This window comes from Aedes albopictus, chromosome 2, assembly GCF_035046485.1.
Source record: "Aedes albopictus strain Foshan chromosome 2, AalbF5, whole genome shotgun sequence".
Classification (NCBI taxonomy): Eukaryota; Metazoa; Arthropoda; class Insecta; order Diptera; family Culicidae; genus Aedes; species Aedes albopictus.
In genome coordinates this window covers 113,007,166-113,031,536 of record NC_085137.1, presented here as the reverse complement: position 1 = coordinate 113,031,536, position 24,371 = coordinate 113,007,166, and the positions used below count along the sequence as shown (strand labels likewise).

General features: G+C 38.7%; 4 protein-coding genes across 9 annotated transcripts in view; all 4 read left to right on the top strand.

Annotated features, from left to right (window-relative positions):
* The window catches only part of LOC109414182 (CD63 antigen), a 242,323-nt gene that overhangs the window by 82,369 nt on the left and 135,583 nt on the right, over positions 1–24,371 (top strand). The gene's annotated exons all lie outside the window — the stretch shown is intronic.
* The window catches only part of LOC134287703 (uncharacterized), a 193,622-nt gene that overhangs the window by 91,975 nt on the left and 77,276 nt on the right, over positions 1–24,371 (top strand). The gene's annotated exons all lie outside the window — the stretch shown is intronic.
* LOC134286160 (uncharacterized) lies at positions 7,111–7,983 on the top strand. Its single transcript, XM_062847733.1, has one exon. The coding sequence runs from the start codon at positions 7,111–7,113 to the stop codon at positions 7,981–7,983; it is 873 nt and encodes a 290-aa protein (XP_062703717.1).
* LOC115255134 (uncharacterized) lies at positions 9,102–12,682 on the top strand. The gene is given in 4 exon segments (XM_062850256.1): positions 9,102–10,514; positions 10,570–10,740; positions 10,920–12,456; positions 12,524–12,682. Coding segments are annotated over 4 exon segments (2,070 nt in total). The 5' UTR covers positions 9,102–10,176; the 3' UTR covers positions 12,548–12,682.

Below are 24,371 nucleotides of genomic sequence, written 5' to 3'. Positions count from 1 at the left end.
GACCCGTGTATGTACCGTGCAAGATTTTGTCCCGTCGTGGCGCGACATCTTATGAGCTTGAAGACGAGGAAGGGAGAAATTTGGGCATTTTTGCTGCTCAAGACTTGATCCCTGAGTAAACCCCTAGAAAACGAACTGATGAAACCAAAATGTGTCAAGATATAATCTACAGAAGAGGAAGGAATCAAAAAAAAAAGCGGAATGGGTAGGATATGCGAAGGCTACTAAAATGAGACACTTCTGATCAATTGCGACGGCAGTTGAAATAAGTCCAATTTTAGAGACAAGAAAAGGAGTTCTACAATGCTTCAGGTTTCTTTCGCGAGCCAACCAAATTCTGTGTAGATAAGAACTACTTCTGACTTGACAAACTAACATTTTGAGACATCGGACGTCCTTTGACAACTGGAATGATACATATTTGAAAGGGATTAGTAGAACTAAACGAGTGCCAACAATCATTTCTTATCACAAGTGATGAACTGATTGTTGTCATTTGGTGTGGGGGTGTTGTCACCTGCTACATGTTAGCATGCGACAGAGTCTTTTACCCGATTACCATGGAATGGAGATCAACCCACCAGAATAAAAATAAATGTTGAGGTTCTCGAATCTGTAAACCATTACACCCCACAACAGAACCACAGAACCCATCTTCAAAACGCAAATACATCTCTAATTCTCCGAGTACCTATGAGGTGGGATCCTCTTTGAAGACAGGCCGATGCCGATCTCTCCAGACAATCAGCTAGAGTGCAGCTCACCAGTACTAAAATTGCACAAAATGCGATGATCGGGAGATGTAGAAGCGTACCACTCATTTGCCGAATAGTAATACGAATCTGGCAGTGGTGAATAAACCAAATGAGAATTTTGCCTACACCCATGCATCTCTGAACGATCCAGTTAGTTCCGTATGATCTAGCCTACAAGCAATACCAAGTAGTGCGCGATAAGGTCGGCAATTGCGTGATAATTTTATTAGACAAAACCGTGTAATGCATGCAAGTCGTCCAGTTTTCATTATATATACGGGACTTGATTTGATAATGGAGTAGATTTTAGTGCTTATGAGATCGGTGAGCAAGTAGAAACTGGTGATCTATGTGCGCGAATCTAAGTGCTTTTCGATCCCACTCTCAGGCCTATTGAGTGACGCCAACGAACGTGTCGTGGAAGATGTAGTGACCATCACGGCCATGGTCGCGACGCAGTGGAACCCTGGTCCGGCGCTTCTGACTGGGTCCTGCCATCCGGATGGCTGGTGACGTCGCCGATGGATACACTCCCACACGTTTGCACACTTACAACATTTAGATAAGTACAAAAAACCTTTAGATTTAAGCTATATTGGGGTGGGAAAATAAATGGGTTACGCATGTTAAATTTCAGTATTTCTTTTTATCTCTGGTGATATCGCGGACTAGAATCGTTTTAGTGAATTTTGATGCTAAGCCGCGGACCTGTTCAGGCTGTCTGTAAGCACGGCAGCGCTTTTGCATGTGTTCTAGCTAATTCTTAATTAAATTTTGTCTCATGCCAGTGGGAAGAAATCCCCTTGTGACAAACTTCTCAAGGAAGTCAATAGTTTCCCCTGGAATTTTTTCAGAAAATCTTTGAGTAATTTCTCCATGTATCCTTTGGGGAATTGGACAAAGGATTTGTTCAAGATTTTCATCAGCAATTTCACCATTTCACTTATTGAAAATTTCTGTAGGGATTATTTCAGGCATTTCTCCTGGAATTCGTTAGGCGATACCACCAATTTGGGGAATTCTTCCATTGACAATTTAACAAGGGTTTCATTTAAAGTTTTTTTTGGGAAATTCCTCTAAGAAATCCTTCGGGAATAACTTCAAGAATTTCCTGAGCCATTTCTCAAGATGCTTGTTGGAGAATACATCCAGGGATTCTATTCGTAGTTTTTTCCAAATATTTTTATCAAGACATTCAATGTTGCGTTGGATCTTCCTCGCGAGCATTCATTTTTGCATCTTCGCGATCCATTATTCACAAGCATTCGTTTTTCCATTTATGCTTCGCGAAGAACACTCTAGTAAGTCAATGGGAGCAGTGAACGAGGAAGTAAGTTGATCATTTGTGCAGACCACATGCGACTTCCATTCGTTCATGGTGCTCACTGCTTCAATCGTCCTTTTCGTTGCGAGTGCATTTTGACAGTTGCGTTGTGGCTAATCTGGTTGGGAAAGACCTGGCATCAGGCATTAAAATTCTACGCCGAAATCCGGATTTTCCGCAATCCTCGGTGACCGCTCCGGCTCCCCCACTCAGTAGAAGGTCATTTTTTGAATCGAATTAGCCCAAGATTGCTAGAATTGGCGATAAAATGGCAAAAATATGACCATTTTCATTTGGCAGGTACCAGGGTACCATGTTAGCTAGAATGCCGTGCAGCGGGTGCCGTTCACGAAGCTGCTCGTGCGAATGGTTTTCTGATCTTCGCGAAGAGCACGCATGATGCATCGAAGCAATCATGTCTTCGGGCGATGAAGTTTTTTTTTCAGTCGTAACGAGCGACGACGACGCTTTGTTGATGACGAACAAAGCTCAAGCATTGGCAAACCTGTTCACTCGCAGCTCACATGTACATGGCGAAGCAATATTCATCGCCCTTCGCATGTTTCATCAGTGTTCAGCAACATTGAAGACATTCTCCGTAAAGTCTTCTGGGAATTTATATTTGGATTCCCTACACGGATTCCCTGGAGGGGAATTTCTTGAGGAATGCCTTCAGAAAACTATTGAAAATTCTTCTAGGATACCTTCGGAAATTCTTCCACACAATTTTATCAGGGATTATTTTAAAAAATTCCACGGAGATTTGCTCTGGACACAATCCTTGAAATAAAAAAATCTCCATGGATTTATCGGGCATTCTTTTAGAAATGCTATCGGGGATTCCTGTGGAATTACTTCTGCGATCTTTTTGGGAATCCCTTTATACTTATTTTTTGGAATCCTTCCTGGGAATATCAGTGAACGTTTCCGCAGATCCATTCACTATTTTTCATAAAATTTCTTTAGCATGTTTCTCTTTAGACCGCTACGGAAACTTTCTGTTAGACTCATTCAAGAACTCCGGACAGTTTATTATACCTTAATACGTATAATAATGGTTGGTTAGATGAATGATCGATTTTTGCTAAAACTAACGCAGTGGTAAGTTGTTGGCTTCCAATATAAATTCTGCATGCATCGTAAACGTTTTAATGCTATCAAATACATACGCAATTTACTAGAATCGCACTAACTTTCTGAAGAATGGTCTAATATCTTGTTCAAATTTGGGCCATCAATGGAAAACTAGCTGATCATCTTACAGTAAAAATTTGAGGAATATGCTATGCATTTAACGCCTGTACCGTTCTCTTTGTACATCATCTGAAGATTTTATGGAAATTCATTGTTTGTTGGTAAAACGGCGCTCAAATATTTCCATTTGATGTTAACCTATGCATGTTTCAAGTCCCATAATCTCTAAGAGGTATTGTTCTGACATTTGAACACTAAACCGAAACACGTGTTTGATGAACAAATGGAGATTTGAATAAAAAAAACCTGCTCCGTGGGAATCGAAATCATGACTCCCAATTCGCTAGACGGGTACTTCTTTTCTCCGTCCCCTAATGCACATGGTTTGTTCCTTTACACAATCCAAATCTCCTTCGGATGGAATTAGATTAACATCTACACGTCTCTGTTGTGTGCAATATGCATGACAATATTCTCACGACAATTTTCGAATCTTTTTCATTTATGATATTCGTCGTTTTCGTCATGATATTATGACTCATAATCATGGTATCATAAAGCGGCATATTTTATGACTTTTTAGTCATGTTTTCGGGAGATTTGTTTTTCGTGTAGTCAAGATTCTAACCATATTAGCCATTTCATGTTAAGACTATTTGGTGTGCAGTTAATTGATAGTCATTCCTTTGGCATACTTACTTACTTAATTTTATAACGCTGACTGATACATTGACATAAAAATAACGTAGAAACTAGCAATAATTGAATTGCTTAACATGTCTTTTGATATAAAAACACAAATCGAGCATAATCAGGTTTCACATCTGGGTTCTATCAACAACAAACCTTTTGAATCAAACAACAGTTCCATCCTCTATCTAATGTAGAAATAAAGCACATGCCAAATTTTGCAACCCCATTCAAATGAAATCAGGTCCATAATTTGATCAACCCGATTTCGCCACCCCCTGACGAACGGATTTGACGAGGCGGTCCGGATCGCCGCCCATCAACAGCCAACACCCCACAGCCAGAATGAGCGGCCGGGTTCCAAATTGACAAGTGGCTTTCGTTTTTCGACGGATTTCCTCCCCCATGTGACAACTAGTTCGTTTCAAAAGGGACAGGAAACGGGATCCGAATTTTAATCCTGTCTATCGGACAGCCACCACCACCACCGTCCACAACCATACACCTAATGCTGATATTTCATTGCGCGGGCTTTGACCAAATTCGGCGTAACAGCTGTCGCAATATCGCATCCGTCGACATTCCATTTTCCGGACCGGAGAGCGGAGCGAAGTTGATTTCGACGAACTTTGTGAATCAGCAATGCGAGATGGTGGTTAAATTGTTTCCTTGCTTCTTTAACTTGTGAAAGAAAAAGTCAATAAAACTCAACGCAAAGGTTGGACGGCGATGTCACCCTTTTTCGGTACGGGATGAAAATTGTGAAGATGATAAATAGAGCAGCAAGTCGCCGGGTGGAAACATTAATTACATTCTAGGAAAGGATACTTTTGGAATTTTTGGCAATAAATTACCACGGATTTCGTGGTGCTGAAAAATGTGTTTACCATGATAAACAAGCAACCAAGGTAATACCTACTAATAAGTTTTTGAAGAATTGTCACCGAAGCAGATCAGAAGTCGAATTTTGTTTTATTTTTGTTCTATAAGGCATTAAAAATGAACGGCCTTGCTCGCGACCTGATGATTTTCCCAGCTGTTATGATTTTGCTGATTTTTTTTCCTGTTTTACTAATTTGGATTATGATTTTAAACTGTCGTTACTTTTGAGTGGTGTTGCAAATGTGTGATTTATGGTAACCTGTGACAGGGATGGGAACACTCACTTTCAAAGAGTTACACTCACTTGCTATTTTCTCAGCTCAGAAGCATGTTATCAAGAAACGATGTATGGATGACTTTTGCCTTGTGGTTTTATCTAAAACTTTGCCGAATAGAGTAGGGGTCTCATACAAATCCCAAAGTCGTGACAGAGCTGTGAATGTGACTCTCCACGAGGTGAGTGTATTTTACATTCACCTCGTGGAGAGTTGCCTTCGCAGTTCCATCACGACTTCGGTATGCGTGTGCGACCTATACTCTATTCGGCAAACTTTTAGACAAAACCACAAGGCAAAAGCCGTCCATACATCGTTTCTAGATTGCACGCTTCTGAGCTGAGAAAAATGCAAGTGAGTGTAACTCTTTCCAAGTGAGTGTTTCCATCCTTGACCTGTGAAAGCAAACATAACGATCATCGAGTTGCCTACCAGATCTTCTAGGGGATATTGAAGTTCTACTAGTGGAATGCTGGGCACATACTATTCTCTGGTTTCATCATTTTTTTTTCATTTCAATTGGTAGAAATTGAATGGTATTCAACTTCTGCGGAAGAAAATGTGAAGAAACAGAAACATGACAACATTTGAGTTGCGCCTGCTCTACCTAATACCGAGAGATTTGGTGAGGATGTTCCTCTTTTACCTTCCGTTTATGTCTTCATAAGGTATGGTTTAATTTGTAAGCGTAAACGGAGATGGGAGCAAGACTTTTTCTCGTTTCAAAGAACGTGCAATGGCTCTAAAGCTTAAGGGTTGCGAGGCAGGCTATTGAGCGAAAATTCCTATGTCCCATCCCAGTAAAAGGGCTTCAACGGAGTGACATTAAGTTTCTCAGCAATGTCACTCCAACCTGTAGGAAGGGTCTCCTACCGAAGCAACACACTTGTCGCATAAGCGTCACGGCAGCACAAGCTTTACTTATAGTTTCCGACCCAGTCAATCGTTCTAGTCTGAAAAGTCGATATTTATTTAACATGCCAAGCCGTATTTTTAAAATCTTAGAAAAGAAATCACATACGAAAACGCAATGTTCTCGTTCAAAACCCAGATGCTTGAAATGAAAATGTATTCATTGTATTGTAGTTGGAGAATGAAGTACAGTGAATACATTTTCATAACAAACATTAACGGTTCGAATGAGGAAACTGCTTCTGATATTTCAGTGATGACGATGATATCAATTACGAATTCTTCAACCTCGAAGCGAAACTTGATGCTTTTCCTCATTTTCCTCATTCATCCACTCAAAACAGATTTGCATAAAGTTACTTTTGTTAACTGACTATTAGCAAAACGGTTTCCGAATCTCAGCAATAAACTCTCAGCATTAGTTAGGCTGTTCCATATTTAGAGTACCGTTTTTATGACCTGTTAGGAGTGTCCTGTCATATTATGAAAAATAAAAATAACAACAAAAAAAAACAAGCATCTTAAAGTCAACAAGCAAAATAAAGGTAAACTTGTTAAGATTTTTAAAATTTTGTTTACTCTTTTTAACGAAGCAGATGCTCTTTGATTTCTTGAAGGTAAAGGTAACTCTTGAATTAAATATTAATAGTTTAAGGCATCTGAAATAACGGACAGGAAGGCCAAGTCGCATTTGGTGAGTTTTGTTGCGGATGAGTGCCTCGAGGTGGTTCGTGAGAAAGAAACAGCCTGGGCGATCTGGAAGGCCTTAGAAGACACATTTGCCAAACGCTCCGTGTCCAGTCAGACCCTTTTGAGGAAGCAGTTGGCAAGACTACGGATGAGAGAAGGTTCGTCGATGCGAACCCACTTTCAAGCATTTGATGATCTCGTTCGTCATCTGAAGTCTGCGGGTGCCAAAATGGATGGAAATGATTTGGTGGCACAGTTGTTTTGACATTACCGGATGTACCGGTAATATACCGGATCTACGATGCGTTGGTAACGCCCCTTGAAAACCTTGCTGAAACTATCGTTGGAAGTAGTCAAACAGCGACTGCTGGCCGAAGAAGCGAAGTGGATGGATCGGCAAGATCATGCAAGTGAGGATATTGGTGCAGCGTTTCTCGGAGGTTGCAAGAAGCGTGAGCCAAAGAAGTTTGCTGGTAAGTTCCATCGTTGCGAAAGGTCAGGGCATATGAAGAAGGATTGCCGCAGGGACGAATCTGAAGACTGTAAGAATTATTCAGTGACGAATAGAAAGGCAGTTACGTTCACGGCAACTCGTGCTGAAAGTTCGTCGGATACTGGATCAATACGTTTTTGCGTGGACTCGGGAAGCAGCAACCATTTTATCAACGATATAAATTATCTGAAAGATATGCGGAAGCTGAAGGAACCAATCTTTGTAGACGTGGCCAAAGACGGTGCATTGCTGAAAGGAGATTACATTGGAGAGTTCACCGGTTTATCAAAAAGAGGCGTTGAATTTCGTATGAAGAATGTGATCGTCGTTCCGGAATTGCGAATGAACCTGCTACCAGTGAGGAAGTTAGCGCAAACCGGCATCGACCTGTTATTCTCTGGACGACGTGCGCAGTTCAAGCTCAACGACGAAGTAATTGGCGAAGCACATATGAGAGCAAGTTCTTACGAGTTGAAAATTCGGGCGGTAGAAGCAAACAATCGGCGGCAGCATCGGCCTCAAATTAGAAGAAATTTTGAAAAACAGAAACGGCCAACTGATCCAGAGGGGGAAGCAGGAATTCCGAAAATTCTTCGTGAACGCGATATTGAAGACTCTCGTGAACAATCCGTTGAAGAAATCAATGAGTTGGATCAATTGGAAAGGTGGAAGAAAGAAGAAACCCCTAAGGCGCTCCCTTCGCAGAAAAAACGTGACGACTGCTTGGAATCAAACACGAGGCGTAGCGAACGGAGCGCGTGCCTCTAGGTAAGTTCCAAATTCGTTCAACTAGATTCGGAATACCCTCTGCTGCTGGTTTCTCTGATTCTACAGATGCATCATCATTCCATGCGGCAAACGATGTTGTCGACACGGGTGGACAGCAGAGAAATGATATGGAGAAATGGTATCGGATTCGAGAGGAACCTGGACCGAAAGAGATGCTACAAGAATAATATGCAGGTGCAGAGGAATCCTTAAGAAACCCACGATCAACAAGCAATTCCTGGCTTGACGAGGTTTGTTGTAATCAGCATGTACTTACCGAGGTTCGCAACGCAGGTTGGCTTCATCGACCATACTGGAGGGATCCAACAGCAACCATCCGTGAACAGACGTTTAGTTGAATCGTTGCCGCTGCAGCTACATGACCTAACGATCGAGAGAGGGTGTTAAAGTGGTTGGCGGTGATAACTTGACGTGTACGATCGTTCCCAATCAAGCTCTCCTGCGAAGCAGTCGTTTTCATAAAACATTCTGTGTTCTTTTCTTTAATACCGAGTCCTCACTGTCAACCTAATCCCCGAACTTCCAATACTAACAAAAAGCGACTAGTCAGAATGTAGTCAACTAAAACTACCCATAATTCAAGTCACCAATAAAAATCTTGATGAAAATTCCATTACAGTTTTCCTTTGAAGAAAACTCAAAACAGAGTCGAAACGTCGGGACAAATCTAAAACAGTCGTTGTACTGAAATATGATAGAATGAAATGTACAAGTCTGTATTATTTTAAAGTGTTTGAGTTATGGTCAATTTTGTGGAAAATGTCTAAATGTGCCATTTAAGCCTTTTCTTAAAAACATAACTCAAGGACGAAGCATAGTAGAAACAAAGTTTTTTTTTATGAAAATGAAAGCAAATTTTCTTAGGAATCCAAAAACAATATAAACCGGATAAAGTTTTCCACAAAAATTTCCACCGTTGAGAAAATTCATAAAGAAAAGCCGGAAAAACTATGCCCGAACTCATTGAAAATTTTCAAAAATAAATATTTTTGAGAAAGTTATTTTATATAATTCGATCGTTGAAATTTTTGGTATGCACTTTTTTTTTGATCCTGAGTTATAGCCAATTTTGTCATTTGCACAAAATTGCCCATAACTCAAAAACGAAAAAAACAATGCATTCTAAAAAATTCAGCAAATAAAGCTTTATCTTCTCAAAAATATTTTTTTTGAAAATTTTCCGTGAATTCGGGCATAGTTTTTTTGGCTTTTCTTTATGAATTTTCTCAAAGGTGGAATATTTTGTGGAAAACTTTTTCCAGTTCATATTTTTTTTTGGATTCCTGAGAAAATTTGCTTTCATTTTTGTAAAATAAAAATTGTTTCTGCGATGCTTCGTCCTAGAGTTATGATTTTTCAAAGAAAAGGCATAAATAGCACATTTGGACATTTTCAAAAAATTGGCCATAACTCAAAAACGAAAAAAGTGCATTCCAAAAATTTCAGCGATCAAAGCTGAAGTTACCTTCTCAAAAATGTTTTTTTTTTAATTTTCCACGAGTTCGGGCATAGTTTTTCCGGCTTTTCTTTACAAATTCACTCAACTATGGAAAATTATGTAGAAAACTTTTTCCAGTTCATATTTTTTTTGGATTCTTGAGAAAATTTGCTTTTATTTTCGTGAAAATACTTTGTTTTTACGATGCTTCGTTCTTGAATTATGATTTTTCAAAGCAAGTAGTGTCAGGGGAAAACAAAAAAAACACCTGAGTTTTCCGGGAAAATAGGCAACACTGTTTTTTTCTCAATTTTTTTTATTCATATATCCATGAGCCTTGCGTGAAGATTATTTTATAAAAATACAAAACCACAGATAACAGACATTTATGCTAACATATGGAATGTGTGTAAACCAAGGTGTAAACCCTTTCAACGGCCATTTCAATAAGGAAACTTAAATGGTATCCAATTTGAGATGGCGCAACGATCGCATTAATTGCGCTTGAGTGCAAATGTCAAACGCAAGCAATACTTGTCAGATAGCAAGTACTGCAGCAAATCGTTGTATAGATGGAAGCAGTCAACAAGGTATATGTTTTTTAATCCTGACTGTACACGGAATGATCCTCGCACCTCCATTAGATCTCATTTCCACTCACTGCCGATGCGGTGTGTGTTGTAAAATATGATCTAGTTATCCACGGTGCATCCCAGATAGTTTGACATCAGACAATGAGCAGCAGCCTTCTGGACAAGTTGCATCGAAAAATATCGGAATACATTTTGTTGAAAAATCGTCAACTTCGCAGATTTAGTCGGCTGGTGTTGGATTGCGATTTTCTCCGGTTTGTAGAAATTGTCGAAGACACCGAACATTTGCTGGAAACTTGTATTCACAACCTTGAAGCGTACTCACCTGGGAGCATTTTTGTCGGTGCGATCGGTCGTAGGGTAAAGAGCCTTTGTAACGCTAGAGATCATTGTCTCCGAAGGCTTGAAAGTTTCGAACGGGTTATTTTGAATTGCGAGGACGGCCTGGTCAGGAAGATCTTCTATCAACGGTTGAATAGGTATTGCTAACTGACATGTGTTATTAAGTAGAGCTTCATTGCTTATATTTTCCAGAACCAAGAACACTTTTCAAAAACATTTTCAAACATATCGGACGGAAGTGGAAGACCTTCTACTGCAGTTGCTAGATATCCACGAGATCGCTCAATTTAAGAATCAATTAAGTCGTACTTATTTTCTCTATTTAACCGTTTTCAAAAACCACGAAAACATTCGTCACATAGGGTGACATTGGGTATTATCGGCAGGTTTGTTCTCTTCGTCATGGGGGGTTTTTGGCAGCCAAATTGCCTGAAACTTGGCCATATAATTCACATTGGTTGGGAAGGATTTGAGGCCAACTCTGAGGTCAATAGGTTTCAAAAAACCCCCCAAGACGAAGAGAACAAAACGGCCGAGAATAGGTAATTTCCCCTATATCCGGAAGAACTCTTGAGATCCCACGCGATCTACAACACTTCAAACCTTAAGCTTCAAACGCACACACTTTTGCACGAGCTGTTCCTCCGCCATTTGCATTTTCTCGAGGAAATGGATAGCCCCGGAGGACCCTCGGTGGAATCGGTCCGAGATCGATTGAACCAGGAAATCACCAAATCTCGCACCGACATTGTCATCCAAGAGGCGGAACTGACGGAGCTCCGTCACGAACTGTTTCCTTCCGAGATCAGCTTGAAGGAACAACGACATGCCGCAATCGACCGGTTGGACATCCAGGAGCTGGATCTGGAGCATCGGATCCGCTCGATCGATATCCTGCAGTCAGATATCCAAGGACTAGAAGCGCAAGTGGCTCGGTTGATCGAAGAACGGGAACGGGTGCATGATCGATTGATGGAAAAGCGAGATGCTTTACGCAGTGGAATTCGCGAAGTCGTACGTCTGGAGAAACTGATTCAACAGATTGAGAAGGAAATATCGGACAGAATGGTGGCATTTCAACAGCGGCTGGAAGATCTAGAATTGAAAAGGCTTGCCATCTTGGAAGACGATACACTGACGGAGGAGGAACGAGCGCGGTTGTTGGCAGAACTAGAGGAAGAGATTGCAATGATACGGGAGAAGCACGATGCCGATCAGCAACTGCTGAAGGAGAAGTGCGAAGAGTTGAAGGCTATGTCCAGGAGTGTGATTGAGGGTTTGGACAATCTCAGAGACGAGTTGATGCAGAAGCACTTGGATGAGATCAGAGAGCTGGAAGAACGGAAGAAAAATGCGACTCCGTCGGAGTTGGAGCTGATCAATGCGAGAATTGCCGAGCTACAAAAGGAGTTCGAAGAGAACATGGCAATGTTGGACGTGGCACAGGCGAGGAGACAGTATTTCGAAGATGAACATGGAAGATACTACATCAACGAATTGGGACAAAAAGTTTACCAAAGAGAATCCGGAGCTTCAGAATATATTCTGACAGAGGATGGTCATTGGGAAAAGATTAGAGACGCAGTTGAAAAACAAACAGATGAGAAAGGTGAATTCTATGTTGACAGTTTTGGGAGAAAAATATACACGAAGCGATTCTTTGAAGATGAATATGGAAGATACTACATTGACAGTGAAGGAAAAAGAGTATATCTTGAAGCGTCTCTCATCAGCGAAACGGAAAGCAGTGTTCTACAGCCAGAGGAAAAGAGTCTTCAGGAAATTTTATCACTTTAAAGTGAGGATGAAAAATCATCCGTCGCACCAGATGTGGATGATTCTGAAGAAGTAAAAATGCAACGTGCTAGCGATGTTAAGTATATACAAGAAACTGTTGGTTTGCCGCTAAGGAAAGGGCTTGCACTGACATTCCTTCACCAACCAGAGGATCCGATTGAATTCTTGGCCAGATTTTTGGAAAAGTTTCACAATGACCAGCAAAAGGAAGCCGAGAGGGCCCGATTGGTGGAGGAAGTTACGAAAATGAAAGAGACTGCAAAATCGCAAGTGATCGAAAAGGTAGATATTCATTTCAAATAGATTCCTTTTTTCCATAGCTCAAGTGCGCTCGATTTCTCATTTCCAGGTTTCAACCGAAGATGTTTGTTGAGCTGACCACTTTCACTCTACAGCATTGGTTGCATTTATTAGCTGTAAGAGTTTTCGAGTCTTTCACCCGTTCCATGTCCAACATACATAGAAGTAATCAGATAATAAACTTTGTCTGCACCCGCTCCGCCAAGAAGCCATTTGGAAAGTTATTTGTTTTCAGATTTTTATTATCCTTTACACACACTGTTCGACATCCTTGTTATTTATGGTTCATAAAACTTGATTGGGCCAACGGAGGTGTTGGCCGTTTCAATCAATTATTGTTCCGGACTGAAATAAATGGCGAAAGGTATTTGGTCATTGCGGTTAGTGTTTTTATATTTCCTGAATTTCATACAAATAAAAATAAAAAGACAGTTTTTAAAATAATTTTCTATGGATTCTCTATAAATTCTAAAACAAACATAAAATTTAGGAATTGCTGGGAACATCCCTTCATGATTTCCGCCACAGATTACTCCGCAAATAATTTGGAAAATATTCTTACTTTACCTTTCCGGTCAGAATAAGGACTAAGTGACCTCTGCTGAACATAGGAGTCGTCTCCATTCTGCTCGGTCCATGACTGCGTGTCTCCAGTTCCGCACTCTGCGAAGGGTCCGCAGAACGTCCTTCACTTGATCGACCCACCTAGCTCGCTACGCAACACGTATTCTTGTTCCGGTCGGACGACTTCCGAGAACCATTTTAGTCGGGTTGCTATCCGATATCCTGATGACGTTACCCGCCCACCGTAGCCCGAATTTCGCAGTGTGGACGATGGTTGGTTCTCTCAGCAGCTGATGCAGTTCGTGGTTCATTCGCCTTCTCCAATTTCCGTATTCCATCTGCACTCCGCCGTAGATTGCACGGCGTTCCGTTCGATTCCGTTCGAACACTCCAAGGGCGCGTTGGTTCTCTGCGTCCATGCTTCGTGCCCATAGTGACTATCGATCTAATCAGCGCTTTGTAGATAGTCAACTTCGTGTGACGGTGAACTTTGTTCGATCGTAGAGTTCTGCGAAGTCCAAAGTGAGCTCGATTTCCTTGCCGTAGGTAATGCGCCTCTGAATTTCTCTGCTGGTGTCGTTGTTGGCGGTCACCAGTGAGCCCAAGTACAAGAATTCTTCAACCGCCTCGATTTCATCACCGTCGATATGAATTCGGGGTGGCGGGCGCGGTGATTCCTCCCTGGAGCCCTTTGCCATCATGTACTTTGTCTTCGACACATTAATGACTAATCCGATTCGTCTGGCCTCAATCATTAGTCGGATGTACGTTTCCGCCACCGTCTCAAATTTTCGAGCTATAATATCTATATCATCAGCGAAACCAAGCAGCTGAACGGACTTCGTGAAAATCGTCCCATTCGTGTTTATACCCGCTATCCTTATTACACCCTCTAAAGCAATGTTGAACAGCAAGCACGGAAGACCATCACCTTGCCGTAACCCTCTGCGAGATTCGAAGGGACCTGGGATCGAATTCCACTCCAGACAAATGTGAGTCCTTCCTTCGGAAGGGAAGTAAAGCGTGGGTCCCGAGATGAACTAGCCTAGGGCTAAAAAATCTCATTAATACAGATAAAGAAAAAAGATTCGAAGGGACTTGAGAGTGTCCCTGATACTCGAACTACGCACATCACTCGATCCATCGTCGCCTTGATCAATCGTATCAGTTTATCCGGGAATCTGTATTCGTGCATGATCTGCCATAGCTAGTCTCGATCGATTGTATGATACGCCGATTTAAAATCGATGAACAAGTGATGTGTGGGCACGTTGTATTCGCGGCATTTCTGCAACACTTGGTGGACATCTTGTCCGTTGTAGCGCGTTCACCCATGAATCCAGTCTGATATTGCCTGATATTCTTACATAAGTTAAACTTGCATGTGTCGATATTTCTTGCTTGACTCGATATCGTCATATCGTTTCATGCCATTTCACTGTTTCAAATATTTGTCATTGAAGTCTGATATTCATCCAAGGATAAATGTCTAACGCCTCTGAAATCCACTGATTTTCCTCCGAAACTCCTAAACAGCGGGTTTTCGGAGGCATTACATTGTTTTGCAAATTGTCATCACAGCCATCAGTCGATTTTAATAGATCACAAATACCAATACGCACAGTTGTTTGTCTTATTCAACATCAGTAACATGTAGTGAAACGCTCATGTGTGAGCAAGGTGTATTGAAGCTGTCATTGTGGGTTTCAGTATGGTGGATTGTACAATCTGACATATTGGATAATCTTCCTTATATTCACCTTGTGTGGTGTCAGAGCCGTAGCGTGCAGTTGGCCAGGTTGGCCCCCGCCAAGGGCGCCAGCTTCAGAGGGGCGCCGAAAAGGCCTAAGGCAAAAACTATTTGAGTTTTTTATGTGCAAAGCAAAATCAATATGCTTTTGAAATTCTAGTGGAAGCAAAGTGGAAGCTTCTTTTTCAAACTTTCAAAATATTCTTGCTGGGGAATGTCTAGAAATTACTTAGAATTAATCTCTCGTAGATGTAGGAGAAATTATACAAGTCGCTTTCGCTTAAAAAACTATCAGTGAGTTTTTTTTTTATTTCCTCGGAACAAATCCAGGAATTTTTTTTATCAGGTTATTATTTGAAATTTCTTGCTGTTTTTTTCCGATAAGTCTTTCAGAACTTTTCAAAACTTCTTTCAGGAATTACTCTTGGGATTTCTTTGAAAAACTTTCATAGAAACTCATTCGGAAATTCTTAAACATATCAAATCAAAAATTCTTCTGGAGATTCCTCTCGAAATTTCCCGAAGCTTTCCTTCTGAAAGGAGGAGTTCTGAAATTTTTAAAGAGATTCTTGCAAAAATATCTTCAAGGATTACTTCAAACCCTTAATTAAATTTTCTCATTAATTCTTCCATGGATTCCTACAGAAACTTCTGCTGAGAATCCTTAAGAAGCGCCTCCAAGAATTTGTTAAGAAATGCTTCTGAGGATAACTTCAAAAGTTCTTTCATAGATTTGTTTCTTTTAGAAAATCTTCTAAAAATGTCTTCAGAAATTCGACCAAAGTTTACTTGCAAAAGTCTTCTATAATTTCCTGTACAAAGAAGAAATCTCTTACACCGCTTGGAAAATCTTGCATTGATTCCTTCAGAAATTGTCCCATGTCCTCTAGAGATTGCTCAATAAATTTCTGCTAGATTCTCTGCACTCTCTGCTAAATTTCTGCTAGATTCTTGAAAACTCTTCATGAATTTCCTCATAAATTCCTCCAGTAAATCATAAATGTAGCCTAACTTGACCAAACACCGTATGTAACATATGTAAACAAAAAAGAGATTTTCATATGAGGCGCTGAATTTCGTTAAAGACTACTTGTATCACTCACCTTTGAGGATGATTTGTGAAAAAAATACCCGGATTTTTCACGTTTCTGAAATACTCAATGTATGAGTTGCTATGGGAACAGCGAACTTCCCCTTCGATTTTTTCCGTTCGTGGATTTTGTTAGATACGGGGTTTGGTGAAGTTAGGCTTGAAACGTGGAATTCCTTCAGAGATTTCTCCAAGTATTTTGTGAGAAAATTTCTCCAAAGAAATAATGTTCCTTAACTTTTTTTTTCAGGAATTCCTTCACAAATTCTTCAAATTCATCCTTTATGTATTTCTTCACAAACTGCTCCATGAATTCCTGTAATTCTCTTCATGAAATCCATTGAAAACTAGCTAAAATGTCTCCTGGATTTCTTCCGGATATTTCTGCAAGAATTCCTCCAGAAATTCTTGCATAATTTCATTCATTGATTCCAGCATGTACTCTTCCAGGTATTCCTACATTTCCATGGATCATCTAATGATTACAGAATATTTTCTTACTGATTTTCTTGGAAATATTTTGATTTACCTTCCAAAGGAACCTTTGGTAAAGTTTTTGTAAAATTTTGGTAAACCCAATTGAACTAATCGCTGAAAATTGGTAACATAGATCGTTTGTGGATTCCTACCTCCACAATTAAATTAAGTAGTGAAAAATAAAATTCGGTTGAACACTAAATCCAGAAAAGAAAAAAAAATACTGTACGATTTCTTGAAGAAGTTTTTGGATCATGTAGGGAATCTGAAATGTCATTTCTAATTATTGTGCTAGTCTTAGTGAGATTCTTGAAATGCAAAATGTGTTCGTTCTTATGCTCGTATACGAGAAAAACATTGTGGAAAATGTTTGAGCGACTCCTAAAATCCATCTTCTAAAGAAACTTTGAAAACAAAATGAATAACTACATTTTTTTTTTAAATTAACAATGTCCAATTAACGTGGGGCGTCAGTCTGGATGCTTGCCAAGGGCGCCATGGGACCACGCTACGGCTCTGTGTGGTGTATTGCACTGAATAAACATAAACAGTTTCATATAAGGTGATTTAATACAGCCAACCAAGTTGTACATACAACATTTAGAAGGTGATATATTACGGAAAACTGGCAGTTTTTTTTAGGACGTCCAAAATTGTTGTTTACATAGAAGAATATTCTGCCTTGTCTGTTGTTGTATGCCGTGATTGCCGCTTCTATCTCCAATGATCCAAAACTATCCATATCATTCAACAATATCGGCACAGTTTAATATAACACTACTTAGCATTAATTGTATCGACCGTGATTTACAGTCGAAAGCGTTGAATCTCATATTCTTCGTCATAAAATCAACTATTTGTTTAACATAGCAACAACAACAGATAGAAGAGATTTACTGTTTGGAGATTAAGGCAAACTGTAAATCGTTATGCGGGGGATCACGAAGATGTTTCCTCTTCATTTGTTCTGTAACTCGAAAATTCCTCAACGCGAAATCCTCAAAGCATATACAATAAGAACTGGAAGGATTTAGTTTCATTTGAGCTCAAGTATTAAACCTATTCATATTGACTTAATTTTGTTGTGTAAAAAAACTGATTCTGATTGATTTCATTGACAACTCTAGTAGTATGGCACTAGCTTATAATTGTGTCCACCATAATTGATTCTGAGTTGTTTGTCCCCAATGATTCATATCTAGGAATCTATTTTCTCTATTTCCACCACCATCCTATGAACATAGACAAATAGACGTACTACTTTGATCAAAATGCGATTAAAATTATCGCCACAAAAAATACAGGGCTGTTACAAAAGTGTCGATTTGAAAACCGCAAAATCCGCGCCAAGCCATTTGAAATCCGCGCCGAGGTCATCAAATCCACGCCAGTACAAAACATATGGCTTTGATGACTCAAACTTATTAAAAGCCAATTTTTTTAAAGAGAAAATCAATTGAGCAATTATTAAATTGTTTTTTAATTACTATTTTTTTTTATTATCTTTATTAAAGAGACTTTCAGCCCGTGGCTGGTTCATCTCTTTTTAATTACTAATCCATGACTTTGTATAACCACTTCTACTTCAAACGAGAGATTAAACATGTTGCAAACAGGATTCTTTTAATAACTGCAATAATAAGTTTTGGATCAATAACACTAGTTTACAGCATTTTTGAACCCGGTAAGCTGATAATCATTTTTGGTGTAGAATCATGCCCTGAGTTCGAAAACGTGAAGGAAAAAAATTACAGTAGAGCGGAATTTTTTTCGACTTTCCATACAAGGTTGATGATTTGAAATCGATTTTTGTTCTATTTTTAAACAAAGTCGCTCACTTCATTCATCTCATTCTCCGCAATCAATGCTCCGATTGAGCTGATTTTTTTACTGTAAGTCGCCTACATATGATATGTCAAATAAACCTTTAGAAAGAATTTTTAAATTGTTTTTTTTTTCTTATTGAAAGAAATAAATTTCTTCATATATTTTTGGAAATTTTGCTAAAATTTAATGAGATCGTCCCAAAAACTCGTCAATATCTTGAATTTCATCAATCTGACGCAAAACCTGCATTCAGATGTTCGAATAGTATTGTATTCAATTGGTATAGTATAGTTCAATTGAAATTGGTTGAACGAAACGCAATTTATTTGAATTTTAGTTAATTCCATATTTTAAAAAATTGTAATAGCTAAAGCTCAAAAACTGCTCTACTTATAATTTTTTGAAGCGTAGTTTCGAAATCAGCACTAAATTGTGCTTCAAAAACTTTGATCGTTGACAGAAGTTCACGACTTTCATTTTATTTTGTAAACTAGTGTAATTCTTCGATTGCTTATCAATCTGTGCCTACTATTTGACGAGAAAAAGGCAGCAGCTCGACGAAACTTTTGAAATAATTTATAATTAAACTTGTGGAAGAAATCCAGAAATTGCAAAAGATAGTTTGAGAATTTTCAGACACTTTTTGAGAAATTCAAGAATTACTTTTTGCAGAAACAAATGGAGTAATACTAGTGAAATTTTTGATTGAATCACCACTAAATTTTATTCCTTAGGGCGATATTTATAAAATGATTTGAACATTAAGCAAGAGATACTTGAAAAAGTATAAATTCATTGGATCATTAATGATATGGGTTTCTGGTCACACCACACCCTTGGAAATAAGGATTGGATGTATAATTCAGCAAAATGTTATTATTCTAAAGATTTCGAAAGCTTCAAATTTTTTTTCAATTATTTCACAAAAAAAATCTACCAAGAAACCCTTTAATAATTGTGCCCCTCACAACGGGTGCTCTGATCGGAAATCATAGTTTTAGCAAAACAAATTGTTTCGCAAGTAGTAATAACTGATTCAGGAATTCCGTCAATTCCGTCATTCTGAACTCATCCATAATGAATCAAGAAATTCTTGCATGTTTAAAAAAATAGTTAAAAATTTCTAATGAATAATTTCTATCCAGAGTTTTTAAAGTTTTTTTTCCATGGAATTATCTAAGAATGCAATCATAAAAAGCTCCAGGACGTCTTACCTATATCTTTTTTATTTTGATTTCTTACGACACACACCGTCTACCAAACCAATTATTTTCTTTACAAGATTCTGTTTGACTACAAAATTCAACCAAATGTTCCTCTAAAACTTCCGGTAGACATCTCTTTGCAAATTCCATAAAATATATATTTTTTTTTATCTTTATTATCGAGATTTTCCATAAAATATTCCAGAATCATTAAGAAACAACTATTTCGGAAATCTTGCCATTCTATCCAAAATTTTACCCAAAGATTGATTTCGTGGTTAAGACGGAAATAACTTCAATAGTTTGACTAAGAAATGCAGAAGAGGATCTTCTGAGTTTTCACAAATGCGTATAGTGCACTAATTTAAAATCTTTTTTTTTTGGTTTTGGTGAGCTTCTTGTCTAAATGTTTAATGTAAGTGCGTTTGAAAACCATTTCCGCAAAATCCGCGCCGAAATGAGCAAAAATGCGCGAAATCCGCGCGAAACGCAAAAACCGCGAAAAACGCAAAACCCGCGCCATCTGTAACAGCCCTGAAAATATCGCTCAAAGCTTACCACTTTGTGTATCGCAAACCGCTGAGTAGGTGGCGATAGTGAGGAAACATCAAACAAGAGCGAAATCGATGCGAGTGCCTTCAATGAGCGAATTATGAACTAAGACTTGGTATTTGAACTTAGCGTTAAAAAGAGGTACGATGGGAAGTGAGTAGAGTGAGATATCTGGTTGTCTGTACAACAACTACAAACTGAAATATTGACGTTGACAAATCCCCCTTGAAAGCATCTTGAAAACAGCAAACATAAATAGCAAGCAAAACAACTCACTGCTCTGCTCATTTTGTGAAAATGATTGCGCTTGGTTCTGTTTTCTTGCGAAACTGGAACGTTCCGGGTACACTAGATTTCTATACAAAGTCAAGCTCTGTCCAACACTCAATCAAAACCCTCTTTCTTCGTGCAGCTGACGCCAAGCATCCAATACACATTTTCTCTATAAACAGCAACTCAACCGCCAAATGGCAAAAGTCAAACCTATAGGGCATTCCCAGTAACTGCTGGCTGGAACTGAAGGCGCCTGTTAATAATTCCTGCGTTAATTTTCAATTACCCCGAGCGATAATTAATTATTCGCGCTGCTCTAGCAGTTCCTAAAATGTCTACAAGCACCCCACGGGAGGAAACAGTCTAACTAAGCGAAGTCTTAGAATGCTCATAAATTCATTTGCGTCGTTCCCAGTCTCCTTCGCCTTTGAGGTGGAGATTTGTTGCCCAATTCCAGGCTAATGATCGAAAAGTTTTTGCGACCAATAAAGGCCTCAAATGATACGATATAAGAATCCTAATGATATGATGTGATATGTTGTGATTTGATGTGATGATGTCATATGATACGAAATGATATGATATGATGTGAACTGATGTGATACGATGTGATAGGAAGATATGATGTGATTTGATATGATATGACGCAGTACAAATAAGTTATTTTGTAGCTAATCTCGCAAAGATTTTTGCGAGAATTTTCATCAATTATTTTATTTTATCATGATTTTATACCCTACTATGGTTGCATTAAACTTGGCTCCGCAAAACTGTATGGTGCTCGTGCCAAGTCAACGCAACAGTTGCATTTGCTACTCAGCGACACCATTTCGTAGCGCGCCAAGAGACCAGATGCCGTTGATCTCATTAGCACGGAAAACATAAACAAAATCTCCGCACTTTGGGGACGGTATAAAGCTCAGTGCGGAAGCTGGATGGGGGACACCAGGAAATTGTTTTTAATCGCATTAGAAATCCTGTCTCTTCCGGCTACTCCCCATTGCTGTTGGCAGTAGATATACGGTTGTCGTTTTCTCTGGATGGTCAACCGTTGTTGTTGTTACCGAGGCAATATAAAATGGAAGGAATCCTATAGATTTAGCTTCATAATGAGTTTTTCCTGAGTGGCTTTATTTCAGACGACGGCGTGAAAAACGATCTGCACTGCAGGCCTTTGTTCCCAATGCGGAGTGTTTCTCAAACTGATTGAGATGAAGTTTACTGCGCCAGAATCTATACCTGGGCTAGAACAGTCTCAATATTGCTTAAATGATCGGGTTGGGAATCACTATTCAATCCACAAAGGATTCGAACGGTGCTCAATAGCAAGTAACTCTATAAACGAAGTTGGATTCGATCCAACTATGGCCTGCATTGGAAGACAATCAACAGGAAAGCTTGCGGCATATGTCCTTTGCTAAGCTTCTCATTTCAAAAGGGTTGAAATACCAATAGTTACGCCGTGAATTTTAAGTTCCGCATTGGAACTGTTAATTATACTGAGATGACTTTCAACTTACGAGCCAGTTCGCGAGAGCCGCAACCCCTTCTTGTATCGATGTGCTCCGATTGAGCTGAAATTTTCAGGGTATGGTTTTCCATATAAAAGATGATATCTGGCCGATTTTCAGATTTTTCCGTTGAGGGGAAGTGGGGTAAAATAGCCCTCAAAGATTTCATGTCTAAAAATAGGTAAAATCACTAAAATCGCAATAACTTCCGCAAAAAATAACGGATTCAGCTGAAATTTTGCATGGACACTCTACTCCTATGGCACTTCCATTTGAGCCAAGCGTTAGATATTCTTTGATATTTAATTTGAAGAAATAGGCTATTTTCATAATTTTTTTGACGATTTTCAGGGCGCCTGTTTTCGTTCCAACAGAACTAGGATGAAAAACTGAGTACTACGTTTTGAAGGATTACCCAAGAGCTTTCATTTGATATGTAACCCAGATGCGCCAACTTAAAAACTTTCGAAAAAAAAAATATTTTTTTTCTCGGGGTATGCATTTTACCCCATATTTTTAGCTGTCTAAAGAAGTGTTGTCGCAAATTATGACAACGTTATTTAATTTTCAAGGGTTTTTCTTCAATATTAATTCAACAGAAAAAAGATGATTAAGAAATGCAATTATTGTTTTTTTTTTCATTTGGGGGAAGTAGGATAAAACGGACTAACTCAACCTCCTTTCGAAATAACGTTGCTACGATATTCTCTGATCGGACTTGAATTTTCAGAGTTCTTTATTCTATTCAAGAATAGATGCTTTATCACATATTTTTTTCTTGAGAGGATAACGGGGTAAAACAATTCTCAGAAAAAAATGTTGAAAGTAATCAAAATTTCAAAACCTACAAATGCTTTGGTAAAACTTGGCGAAATTTCATGAAATAAGAATAAATTTCCTAATTTTTATTGCTTATTCAAATGAGCAAGTCTGACAACATTTTGACGTAGAGAAATGACACAGATAAGCACGTGGTGTGTGATTCACCGGATTCTTTCTCGATTTTCCTTTTGACATGCATCTCCGGTTCAATTTTCTCTCTTTTTTTCTCGTGAAAGTTGCTGCAGTGCACAATGGTCCACGAAAAAGATTTACAAGGAAAGATGCATTCAGCGCCTTCAAATGATTTTTTGGATAAATATGGTCTTCTTCAAAGTTGTTCCCAAAAATCAGGCCCTCTTTTCAATGTACATAAAAATTAGGGTGGCCCATATTTTCAAAGAAATTAGGAACCAAACTTTTTTATTTGCAAGAATAACTGTATACCATGCTGTATACATTCTTCGGGAAAGTTGTAGATCTATCAATTTTGAGCAAGTTTCCTGAAGACACTTTTTCTGAAGATATTTTACTGAATAAGCTTAGGGTGGTTCAAGAAAAATCGGTTTTCTGGTGTTAACTGTTCCAGTTTCGATCATCAAAGTCACCCAAGAGACACTTGTAGAGCATAGTTTTTTTGAAAAAGTGATATGACGGGTTGGGGCAATCATAAAAATTATCTTTTGCCCGCATTCAAAAAAAAAAACGTTGTTATAAAACATATCAAAAAATTAGAAGGGTGTTTTTTTTGTAACTCAAGTGAAAAATACTTGAAAAGTGCCTATTTTTTCGAGCTAATCATCAATAACTTTTGAACGGAATGACTTAGCAACACTCTCAGCGAACGAAAATGCGCTTTTTTGGAAGCTGTAAAAGTAGTTCTTACGCGACTTAGACGAGAAATTTTAAACAAAAGAGGTAAAGCAATAAAACGATATGTTCTAGCGTCACCCTTTATCTTTAACTTTTTTGTTTCAAATTTCACATCAAAGTTGTCTAAGAATCATTTTCAGAACTCAAAAATAACGCACATTTTCGCATGGAACGACGCGTCTTCAAATGCTCTACAAGTGATTCTTGGGCGGCTTTGATGAAAAATCGAAACTGAAAAAGTTAACGCCAGAAAACCGGTTTTTCTTGAACCACCCTAAGCTTATTCAAAAAAACATCTCTAGATCGGTCAATTTCAAAGCCACATAAAAAGCGTCTTCAGGAAACTTGCTCAAAATTGATAGATCTACAACTTTCTTGAAGAATGCATACAGTTATTCTCTCAAATAAAAAAGTTTGGTTCCCAATTTCTTTGAAATATGGACCACCCTATTTTTTATGTACATTGAAAAGGGGGCCTTATTTTTGGGAACAACTTTGTAGAGGACCATATTTGTCCAAAAAATCATTTGAAGGCGCTGAATGCATCTTTCCTCGTAAATCTTTTTCGTGGACCATTGTGCACTGCAGCAACTTTCACGAGAAAAAAGAAATACAATTGAACCGGAGATGCATATCAAAAGAAAAATCGAGAAAGTATTTGGTGAATCACACACCACGTGCTAATCTGTGACAATTTCATGAAATTTCGCCAAGTTTTACCAAAGCATTTGTAGGTTTTGAAATTTTGATTATTTTCAACACTTTTTTTTCTGAGAATTGTTTTACCCCGTTATCCTCTCAAGAAAAAAAACATAATATGTGATAAAGCATCTATTCATGAGTAGAACAAAGAACTCTGAAAATTCGAGTCCGATCCGAGAACATCGTAGCAACGTTATTTCGAAAGGAGGTTGAGTTAGTCCGTTTTACCCTACTTTCCCCAAATAAAAATATCC

Coding starts and splice junctions, on each gene's coding strand:
- LOC134286160 (XM_062847733.1), top strand. CDS start 7,111: ATGGATCGGCAAGATCATGCAAGTGAGGATATTGGTGCAGCGTTTCTC.